The sequence below is a fragment of the Sminthopsis crassicaudata genome, chromosome 6 (genome assembly GCF_048593235.1).
Source record: "Sminthopsis crassicaudata isolate SCR6 chromosome 6, ASM4859323v1, whole genome shotgun sequence".
Classification (NCBI taxonomy): domain Eukaryota; kingdom Metazoa; phylum Chordata; class Mammalia; order Dasyuromorphia; family Dasyuridae; genus Sminthopsis; species Sminthopsis crassicaudata.
The window spans coordinates 150,456,978-150,469,600 of record NC_133622.1 but is presented as its reverse complement, the minus strand read 5'-3'; the positions used below and the strand labels follow the sequence as shown (position 1 = coordinate 150,469,600).

The 12,623-nt window shown below is 30.8% G+C and overlaps 1 protein-coding gene across 1 annotated transcript in view; it reads right to left on the bottom strand.

The window, feature by feature from the left end:
• The window catches only part of BANK1 (B cell scaffold protein with ankyrin repeats 1), a 388,904-nt gene that overhangs the window by 226,716 nt on the left and 149,565 nt on the right, over positions 1-12,623 (bottom strand). Inside the window, exon 6 of the mRNA XM_074275760.1 lies at positions 473-575. Coding sequence (XP_074131861.1) covers positions 473-575 — 103 coding nt within the window. The remainder of the gene's footprint in view (positions 1-472; positions 576-12,623) is intronic.

The window sequence follows — 12,623 nt, the reverse complement described above, 5'->3', positions numbered from 1 at the left end:
GTGCCACTTTGTGATCTCAGGAATTAAACCCAACATACTTGATCAAATTGATCTCAGAATATTCATAATTCCTGGAACCAACTGTTCTGAACCCACAAAATGCATTAACTTTCTTTCTAGTTCTTTGCATTAGAAATTAATTGAAAAATATGTTCTCTCTACCTCCCAACTAAATTTCTTCCAAATACCTAGATGATCATATTTTAAAATAATGCAAAAATACATGGAAAAAGAAATAAAGAAGAAAAATAATACTTGACAAATGTATAATTTGAGGGAATGAGGAAATCAGGGTTAAGTGATTTCCTGAGGGTTATAAAGCTAATAAGTGTCAATGTGAAGTGAAATATAGGCAAAAATAATGAGAACAATCATTGGTCTTTGATATTACTTTTACTATATTTTATCCCTTATGTAAATGGATAAAGTAGGAGCATAAACAACTTGAACTTTTTAGGTAAAAAGTACTCACTTTCTTGATGGTTCATTGCTTGTTGGAGATATCTAAGATTATAGTGTGGTATCTCAGCTTTGAATATAGAAGTGAGAATGGCATCAAGTTCTTCTAAAGAGACCTGTTTCAAATAAGACAGACAAGTTGGGAAAAAATAAATAAATCTATCTTCATTGCAATATAATTTTAATTTATTACATGGAATCCAATAACTTTTAGTATATCTAAAACATATAAATATAACATACTAATATAACCTACTATAAATTATATGTATTTAAATGATAGTAATATACCTTTTTGAAATAATTCTAAGATAAATGAATCTTTCATTATATTGATTCATCCATCAAACATTCATTAAGCATTTATTGCATGCAAAACACTTTGATAAAAATGCAAAATTTATAAACAAAAATATGGTTCTGACCTGACTGAATATAGAGTCAACAGACACAATCATTGATAATTTAAATGCATGAGATTTCATAATTACATTTTACAGGATTGCTAAGCTCATTGATATGAAAAAGAATACATTCTTTTATCACTATTTCATTTATTGCTATCACATTGCTGAAAAGAGAGGTGAGGCAGAAAAGGAGAATAATATATTACTTTTAAGTGAAACCAGTCATTTCATTATTAGTTTTACTTTATTATTTTATTTTCTTATAAGAGGTCTCTCATAAATTGGGAGAAATCTATATGTTTGTAATGTAAAAATAAAAAAATCAACAAAACTTTAACAAAGATTATATAATAATTTTATTAGAATGTGCAAAAAAAGTATTATTAGAACTCCAAGACATAAGTAAACATAATTCCTAGCCTAAAGGGATAAGGGAAGACTTCAGGGTAGAGATGCAATTGATATTATCCAAAAATTAATATCTGGGGGAAAACTGGATAAAAGATGCATGAAATTTTGTTATTACCTAATCATTTTTCTCTAATATTTAGTAACTATGAATGATAAATGCCCTCAGAAAATCAGAATAATATTATAGTTTATTTCAAAAATAAATATAACATAAAGTAGATACTGAGCAAGCAAATAGGATTGTTGTCATTAAATTATTGTCCAATCATGTCCAACTCTTCATGATCCCCTTTGGATTACTTTTTTTTGGCAAAGATACCAGGAATAATTTGCTATTTCCTTTTTTCAACTCATTTTATAGATGAAGAAAATGAAGCAAACTGGAATAAATGACTTGACCAGGGTCACACAGTTAATAAGAAACTGGAGCTATATTAAAATTTCTCCAGCCATGGTACCCTGTGCCACCTAGTTTCTGTAAGCAAGATTGTTTCAAAGTACAAATTTCAGAAGTTTATGACTTTTTAATGCTACAGAGGATTATGGTTGTATAGTGGAAAGGGTACAAAGTTTTGAGTTAGAGGATCTGGGTTCAGATTTATTTTGAGATGACCTTGACAAGTCATTTAACCTCATTCGGTCGCACTTTTCTCATTTGTTAAATAAATGAAGCAGTTGGACAAGATGGTCTTTGAGATCTCTTCCAGCTCTAGGGCTATCAATCTACACAATATAAAATATTGATCCTTTGACCTATTTAGGACTGTCATAAATGTGCAGAAGGGAACTCATGTGTGAGTCATATTTGGAAAAAAAAAAAGACAAGGCTCCCCATGACCCTTATTTTCCCTTTACAGCAGTTCTAGGTGCAACTTTCCCCCACAATTTATTAATTTTTAGCAGAATTATGCACACTAAGTATTTTTATTTGAATTTTGTTATTATTATGTGGTTATATTACAGGAAACCATGAGGTTATTAAAAATTATATATTACTTCTGCTTGAGAATTGATCTGGGCTATGCAAGGAAAGTTTTTTTTCCTACCTGGATCTATAGGATATTTACATATGGTGCCATAAAGAAAAGATCAAGGATATATAAGCTTTCTAGTCCTTTGACCTATATAGATATGCTTTCTACATGCAGTATTGCACAATGGGTTAAATTTCTACAATTCTGTAAAATTTAATGGCTTAAAAAGTATTAACTAGCTGTGTTATATTCTCTCAACAACCTCCCAAATTTTTAAGTTGTGATTAATGATGATCTTGTTGATCCTCCTATCTCTATAATGAGAGATTACAAGCATATGTCTGAAAAATATATATACTCAGAGATTCCCTTTCAGATACAAACTTCAAATCCCTAATGAGACAGAAAAAATCAATGAAGATTGCCCCCTTTCTTTTAATCATGTTTAATTTAAACACAGGTCTGTGTTCATGTATAAGTATTAGTAGTTTGTGCTTAGTAGTAGTGCTTAATTGAAAAAATAAACAAAAAATCAACAGCTTTATCCACTGATTTTCCAAGTTGGCACCCATAGACATTTGGTGAGGAGAAAAAGTCTAAAATTTAGTGTTCTCAAGTAGAACTTCTGGAGTAAAATGAAGTTTGCTTTCTTGCCAACCATTTATCAACAATTCACTCTAGAAATGAGGGACAGTAAATGAAAATCCTTTTTAATCTATGTGAGATCATACCTGGCCAGTCTACAAAGCTTTTAACCAGAGTGGGCTTTCCTAATGGACTTCCGGAAAGGGAGCAGGGAAAGCCTATTTGTGAATAAGGTCCATTCTCTTTTGATTTTCTCTTTTGACTACATTGTATGGTATTACATACCCACATATGGATCCTTGCAGATCCACAGAGGAAAAAGCCCAATCTTAGTTGTTGCTGGTGGGGGGTGGGGAAGGGGATGTTGAATGAGGTTGGAGCAAACTGAGAATTTTAAAAGGTTGTTCAATGGATTTCTGCTGTTTCGAAATCTAACTATTTTACAGAATTATTGGAGCCTTGCATAGGGAGATACTACAATTTCTGAAAGCTTTCATTTGACCTGAATAATCCTTGGCATGTTCTGTTATTACCTTATAGCTGCTGGCAATAACACAACTGTGAAAGCTAGTTATGATGTGGTTATTTGACACTTCAGCAAAATGTCCAGAAATATAGAAAGTGAGAGAGCCTGCAAGAAGTGTTAGACATAGACAAGATTTCAAGGTTTTCAAAAAATTCCCACTATTTTTTACTCTTTTCAAGTAGACATTTTCAGAAAAAAGTCTTTGGAGACCCAAGGCAACAAAAAAACCTCTTCTAGCTTTCTCCTTGGTTTTTTTTAATAGTTTTTATATTCTCCCTGTTTTCTTGAAAGTCTGTTCTAGGTTGGACAGGACTCCACCCAACTGGGAAATATAATTTCTGTTTAGAATATAGAGTATATATGTAGAATAGAGTCCAGTCTGAGTGAGATTCTTGCCTAGGGAAGAAATCCCTGTCCTTGAACCCCTCCATTAGAGTTTAGGGTGACTTAGATTATGAAAGTGAAAATTAATCAGAGTGATCCAGATGGAAATGATTTATGCTGGAAAGATGCTTTGAAGCTGCTGAGTCCCACGATCAAGCTACATTCTCAGCAGAAGAAGCTGAAAACTTTTTTAGCTAATCTTCTAGTTAAATATTCACCAATCAGAGTTGAGTTATGCAGTTAAAATCCATTATTTTGAGAAAATGTTCATTGGCCTTACTAAACAAAAGACTTCATTCAGGCTTTAAATGTCTGATTTTAACTCCACAGAACTAGAGATCCCTATGCCAGTTACCTCATGATCTTTTTCCTCCTGCTGCCACCTGCTTTCCTGATAATTTTTTTATGTTGCTACCCTTGCTCTTCCATTAGATCAAAAAAACATGAGAAGAGGGACTGTCTTTTTATTAATTATATCTCCAGCACTAAGTCCAGTGCTTGCTACATAGTAGTCACTTAGTAAAAGTTGATTAATTTTCAGTGGGAGCATTCATACTTCAGAAATAGGTATACTCTGCAAAGCAGAGCCTGGTTTACTCTTAATCATTGTCTAGACTTAAGGAAGTGATGAAAAAAAGATAATAATGCAGATTAAACTTAAAAGTATGCCATGAATATCTTTTCCTCTTATAATCCAATTGTCCAACATTTATTATCATCCTCTAAGGCTATAAAAATAAAAATATGAAGATCTGATCTAGATGTACATAGCTTCCAAGTATACATCTCCAATTTTTATCCTTTCTCCTGCCCTTCAGCTTTCTATCTCAAATTATAGATGTCATAGTTTTTAACTAAATGTCTTACCAGTGCAATAGTATTATATATTATATATATATATATATATATATATATATACATATATATATATATATATATCTGTGTGTATACATATATATATGATGAAGCTTATTAATCTTCCCCAAAAACTTGCTCCCTACTTGTAAAGAGTGCAATCATTTGCCTAGCCACCCAATATTAAAACCTTGTTGTTATCTTTGATCTGCCATTTTTACCTTCATGAAATCTCATGTATCTATCTCCTCTCCTCTATTTCTATTTTAAGTTATCATTGCCATATTATGAGACCAAAAACATGGTTTCTTAGGTTACTGTTTGCTTCATTTTTCCATCTACCACCAAATTTAACCTTCTGCTTACTGTTCATACTGGTTCCCTTTAAAGGATTTACTTCCCAGTGAGAAGGATACTGGACTTGGAGTCAAAAGAAGCCTGGTCCTAATACTTGCTAGCTTTGTGATCACAGACAGGTTAAGGAACTTGTTTCCTCAACAGTAAAAAGACAACAATAATACCTACATAATAAGGTTTCTCTGAGGATCAAGTATAAAGTACTATAAAATCCTTAATGAGTTATGTAAATGTCAGATGCTATTCTAGATCAAAGGCTCTTAATCTGTATTTCAATATAATTGGCTTCCTTAGAAATTCCATTTAAAAAAGTAATTTTGACAAGGTGTTTCACCAGACAGCCAAAGGGTTTCCATGGCATACAAAAAAGTTAAGAACTTGGGTTTTTAATGAATATTCCTTATATGAAAATCTTATTTCATTACTTCTTTATTCAAATACTTTAATGACTTCTTAGTACCTTTTGAATAAAATTTAAATTTCTAAGCCTGGCATTGAAGGCCCTCATGTCAACAATCACACTAGTCTGTAGATATAGGTCTAACATTAGGAGGAACTGATATGAGGGATATATATATATATATATATATATATATATATATATATATATATATATATATATATATATATATAATAAGCAGGAGAGATAGCTTTTATACTTGGTTTCTCACCCCCTATCCCCACTGCCCTTCCAGTCATTCCATATTGCTTCTTGTAAGGAAAACTAAGCAGTGATATTGAAGCCAAAGGAAAAGAAGGTACCCCTGAGGATTGGACTAAAATCTCCATTGAAAGTCCCAATCCAAGCCAAGATTGTGCTTTCTTAGAAGGAAGTGCCAGATGAAAATCCGTGCAAATATTTGCCATTAGGATTCTCTAAAGTACTACTCTCCTATAAAGGGCTTGTCACTCTAATGAGAGCACACTGTAGCTCTCTTGACTCGTTGGTTTTTTGTGTGTCTGTTTAGTGAAATGATAAGTCTTTCTGAATTAGAAAATACCTGCCACATGGGGACAGACTTTGTAATTAGGGAAGGATATAGATACCTTTTTAATTTTCTGATCCAACAAAAGTAGCTGAATCATCCCATGTTCAATTGCATAATCACATTAGTATTAATAAAATTGTTTAGAATTTAATGTTTAGAATTAATGTAGTTAGAAACAATTCAAAGGGAGAAGAGAGATCAAAGAAAGACTCTTGAAAAGAATCCCCAAAAGTGCCAAATAGTATAAAAAGAAATCTTCACTGGGAAAATAATGTACTACCTAGCTTAAAAAGCATGATTTGAGCTTTTCTATATATTTTTAGGAGAGCAATATATTTACATTTATAGATATAGATACAAATATCTATATCTATATATCTTGGTCTTATGTAATACTTAAAGAAATTTGCATTGTTAGAATTAAAAAAAATATTGGAAACAATAATAAAATTCAAAACCATGAATTAAGAAAGTAAATAAAACATTCTTGGAAGTTGAAGCATTTACCTTTAAGACCCAATGATATAGATTGGTCTCAACATTATCCTTAATTTCTTTTAAATCAATGAAGCAAAGACCCTACATGAGGTATATATTATTTTTCATTACCTGAAATGTCTCCCCCCCACCCCAGAAATTATATTCTCTTCACTAGTCAGAAAATTGATTTATCTTTTCCATCTCGGAATATAAATCTTATCTAGAGATAGTGTATTCCAGGTAATACAGAGCTAAGCCACATGGAAAATAATCTGTATCCAAAGTGAGGAAGAAAACAATTCTTCTATTTCAATGAAGTCAAAAATTAATGGTTTCAAGGAAATAACTGGTGACCAGTTGGATTATAGCACCACAAGAAAACATAAAAAAAAAAAAAAAAAAAAAGATTTGTGGATTTCAAGATTTCTGCTTTCAGCAGAAAGCACATGGGACAGTAGTGGAAATGTTAGGAAGTAAGTAAATGAATCATAACTGGAATTTCATGCATTATACATACATACAAACACCCATACAGGCATATATGTAAGCAGTGTGCCTAAATGTGCAACAAGATTAATTCCTCTCGGCTTCAGGGACAAGATTATTTTATTTCTCAACTTTGTCATCAAGGCTTAAAATTCCATGAATTAGAAATTTGCTTTTCCTTAAACAGTATACAGAGCTAATATCATACTTGATGAGGTGAATGAAAACATGACCCAGAAAAATGATTAAGATGGAGTACAGTGATGGTTGTTTGACAACATTTGCAAATACTATGAGCATTCTTATCATTCACAAGTACTTTAATAGAAAATTAAAAGAAGTATAAACCTACTACAAATAATAACTGAATTAATGACTATAGAACAACAGAAAAACAAAGGATACAAATTGGACATCCAATTTAGAATATTGCAATTATAAAGTTGTTAAAAGAATAAAATAAAGAATGAAATAAAAGCTGATTATGATAAAAATGCCTCCATTGATAAAATACTTGCTTTTTTCCTTTCTGATAAAAAAAAAATTAAGGGAATAAGAATTTGTCATATAATTGTGAAAGTTACTCACATGTATTATCATTTAGTAAGTGTAATTCAAATAATAACATCATGCATCTGTCTTACAATATTCTCACATAATTTAATTATTAATTTTAAATATTTTAATTAAATTTGATGATTTAAGAATAATTTTATACATTTATAAAAATCATATGTGACATTATCATATATCATGTGCTATATCATATATGTGTGCTACACAATAATAATTTAATTTCAAATTGTCAAATTTCAATTAGTAATTAAACCAACACAAATTTAATTAGTAATTAATTATTGAGCAATGAAATAATGTTTGCTAATTTGGATAGTTAAATTCAATTTAGTTAATCTTGAAAAACTCTTCATTGCATATTTATATTTCCCCAAAAGACAATAGGAAAAACCTCTCAGTGAAAACACAATTGTAATAGTGCATGTGAACCACTGAATTGAACAACACAGAATCAAATTCATTAAAGTGAATAAATGGTTATTCACTTAGAATTACTTTCTAAAGAGTCTCAGTCAAAGCCAGGAAGAGAATGGTTATTACATTACTGGGTGGATAATAGTGAGGTGATGATTTAGTCTTTTAGAGAAATACACAAGAATTTATGAAAAACAGGAATGAAATAATATAGTAGAAAGATTCATAGACTCCTAAGCAGGGGACTAAAATCCTACATTCTAAGTCCAGGAGGGAAGTTCAAAGGAAATAACAAGATGTATGATGGAACAATGAAGAGTATTTGTGATTCAATATTGTAATACCAGCCTCTGAAATGGAAAGACAAAAATTGCGTGGATAGAGCAGACCAGAGAAGGTTCAATTAACTGCAGTCATTTCTTTTTTTAATCCTCAAGGATAAAGGTCATAGTTATTATAAAATTAAATAAAAAGAAAGCTCCTTTTTTCAAAATTCACCATGTGTCTGAACTATGCCAAAAATAATAATTAAAAAAAAGTTTACTATATATATTTTAAACATTGTTTCTATATATTGGAAAACCAGAAAGCAATCACTGATAGGATTACATCAAGTTTGAGGAGCTTAGAATTTTCAAGTAATGAACTCTGAAGATAATGTTTTTGATTTTTTTTTTTTTTTTCTTTCTTTTTTTTTTTTTTTAAGGAAAGCATCTTCCAAAGAGGAACTCTATTTCAAAGTCATCAATGTTAGCAATAACCATTCAATTCACTTTGGCAACTTCTCTACTGGATTCTCCAGGATATATTCCTAGCTATAATCCTCTTTCTGTTCCCCAGATACACACACACACACACACACACACACACACACACACACGCACGCACGCACAAGAAAAACTGTCCATTACTACATACTTAGGAAACAGTATTCCTTACTCTCCATACTCTTTTCTCCATGATTTTCTCCTTCTTTTCCTCTCTATATCTATACTTTACTCTATTTAACCCCCACATTCAGTTATGTGATTCCACATGGGGTTGGGATCCACATTTTAAGAAGCTTTGGTCTGGGTGAGTATCAGAGATGTTAACACTAACTCTAAATATAGTTGAAATATGTCAGAATGAACACATCAAACTAGAAAGTATGAAAAAGGAGTTGGGCAATTCATAAGATAAACAAAAATTTTAATAAACAGAAAAAATTAGAGACAAAAGTTAAAGAATAATCATTAGTAATAAAATATTGACTTGTACTTGGGAATTTTTTCTACTTTTAAAATATTGCTCTGATTATTTACATCAATGGAAAGCAAAACTGGGGCAGCTAGGTGGCACAGTAGATAGAGCACCAGCCCTGAATTCAGGAGGACCCGAGTTCAAATTTGGTGTCAGACACTTAACACTTCCTAGTTGTGTGACCCTGGGCAAGTCACTTAACCCCAGCCTGGGGGTAGGGGGGGAGGAAAGCAAAACTGACTAAGTAAGTACTATTTTCTAAATAAACATTTAAATATAAAGAAAGATTCAGATGTGGTATGTGGTATACTTCCCTCTTCTCTTCTTCAGGTTTATTCTTTTAAGTTTGTTTTTTTTTTTTTTTTTCTGTTTTTCTTATTTTTACTATATTAATCAAAGATCATTCATCTACAGGCATACAGAGTAAGTGAAGACCTAAAACTCTGGACAAATTGAAAAGCCTCTACAGTTTGCTTATACCCTCTAATTCTTTAATAAAATGTCTGAGGGATACATTTCTCCTTTTCCATTTCAAAATCAAATACTGTCGTATTTGTCTCTTTCTCTGTCTCCGTCTCCATCTCTGTCTCTCTGTCTCTCTCTCTGTCTCTGTCTGTCTGTCTGTCTGTCTCTGTCTCTGTCTCTGTGTAGGTGTGTGTTTCTGATTCTCTCTGTCTCTTCATATATATTCAGTGATAATTTTAAAAACAGACAAAATTAGTTTTACTCTTTTCTTCATATCCTACATTTCTTGTGAAAGCTAGTAAACAAATAATAAAATTGAAGGAAAAGACAATAAATCCCGAATTATCAAGTTGTTCTTCTGGCCATGTGGATAGGGAAGAGTTCATTAAAATATCTAACTATGGGTAGACAAAATGAAGAGGTTGTTTAACAAGGGGTGCAGATAATGGACAAACCATAAATCCGTATTCCATTCAGTCACAATCAATCCACAAAAAAGTTAAAATGCATATAAATCCTTCTGTATGCCTCTAAATATTCTTATACTTAATTCCAGATTATAAAGGGATCATTTACATTATATGACTTAAGAAAATGATTTTTTTTTCAAAATTACAACTGTCTTTGACTGTTAAAGTGAATCCAAATTTTAATCAGACATTTTTATGGAGCAGGCATATTGCTTATTATTATTTCAAAGGAAAAACAAGTCTGGAACAGTGTGGGTGGAACCCATCAGGAATGAAATATAGGGACACTCAGCAATGAAGAAAAGCCTACACAACAACAATCTTCATTTGTCATGGCTATACTTCTTGCTCAGAGGAGGGCTCAGGATGCTCCACCATAAAATTGTATTGAATTTGCTCATCCAATTTTCCATAAAGAGAATGACCATCAATTTTTTTAAAATTTCCTTTCTTTTTTTCTTCTCTTGAACTTCTCTTCCTATTTAAGCTAAGGAATATATATTATAAATATATGATAAAGTATATACAAAATATTAAAATATTATACACATCATATGCAAATATATATATATATATCCTTGTCACACATATATTTTGACCTCATATCCAATTTTCCATATAGAAAATGATCAACTATTTAAAAGTTTCCTTTTTCTTTTTTCTCTTGTACTCCTCAATTAAGCTAAGGAATATGTATATATATATATATATATATATATATAAAACATATAACATATATGATATATTATACATATTATATATGTGTATATGTACACACACACACACACACATATATATATATATATATATACATATATATATATATATATATATATATACACACACACACACACACATTCCCTTTTCACAGATATATTCTGACTTCATATCCAATTTTGATTTTTTTTCAAAGAGATAGAATTAGGCAAATTCATTATTTGTCTTCAAAATTTTACAATGGGAAAGATAAAATTTTGAATCTGAAAACCCATATTTGAAGTTTGGCTCAGCATTCTGAGACTAAATCTATGCCAGATTCTTGTGTTCCAGATGAGGAAACTGGGGATCCAAAGAAATAAAAGGACTTTTTCCAAGTGCCACAAGTCTTAAGTGTAGGATGAGGATTCAACCCAAAATCTCTGCTTCCACATTCAGTGCTCCTTCCAGCACTAGGATGTCTCCTAGGGCCTGCATTGAGCAAGTCTCTGAGTTTTAAGTTTCTTATTATTTAAAAGGAGGGGTTTTGCACTAAAGGACATCTAGATAAATAATACTGGGATGCTCCTCAGAAATATCTTTTTTTTGTATGTATCTACACATCATCTTGGCAACCATTGCCCTTAAGTTATGGGAAGCTGAAGGAATTTTCTTAAATAATGCCATAAGGCAAAAATCACATAAACAAAAATTTTAGGGGCATTTCTTTTTTAAAAATTCTTTTATAAATAAAATTTATGGAATAAAACAAACATTTCTATGAAGTAAATATGAATTTCTATGAAGCAAATAGTTAATACACAACTTGCTATTCCTTTAAATATGAAATTAAATAATCATGTAAATTTATTTTTTCTTATTTTCTTTTCTTTCCCTCCCCCATTGAGACAGCTGCCATTAAAAATAAATAGGTATATACATATAAAATTATTCTTTACATATTTCTATTTATATGTTCTTTTTCTAGATGCAGATATTGTCCTTCATACATCCTTTATTGTTGATTTGAATATACATAATTGTCAAAATGACTATTTGCTGAAAGTAATTCTTATAAATTTGGGAAGTATTTCTCATAAATTGATGGAAGGAGTTTTGTACTTTTGCACTATTGTATCCCTAGTATATAGTATATAGTATATATCCCTTTGTATTTTGGGAGGACACTGGATAATTATAGCAGTCCAGATCTTTGATTTAAATGGGATAGAAGACTTCAGTAATAAAGTACAAATTTTAAAAATAGACAAAATTGGAAGAAAAGCAGAAAGTTGGGGATGGATTTTATATTCAGCTTCTCAGAATTCGTTTTCATATCTCAAATATCTAAAAAACTTTGCAAAATCTATAAGAATTTGAATCATTCCCCAAGTGATAAATGAGTCAAAGGATAGTGAACAGGCAGTTTTCCTATGAAAAAATCAAAATCAAAATAACTTATATGTACATAAAATAGTGTAAATCATTATGGATCAAATAATTCAAATTAAAAAATGCAAAATTTGATATATTTTATTTCTTTCAGAATGGCTAAAATGTTTGAAAAGGAAAATAATAAATGTTGGAAGGGATGTGGAAAAATTGCGACCCTAATTCCTTGTTGGTGTAATTGTGAACTGATGCAACCATTTTGGAGAACAATCTGGAATTATACCCAAAGAATTATTAAACTGTCTCTACCCTTTGATCCAGGGATACCATCACAATACCAAAAATGTGGCTAAGGAAACTATCTTGAAAATACAAATTCTAGAAAACATGGTTTTTTTCCCTTGAAAGAAAAGGATAATACAAACTCCTGCTTTGATCAATAATTACTATCCAAT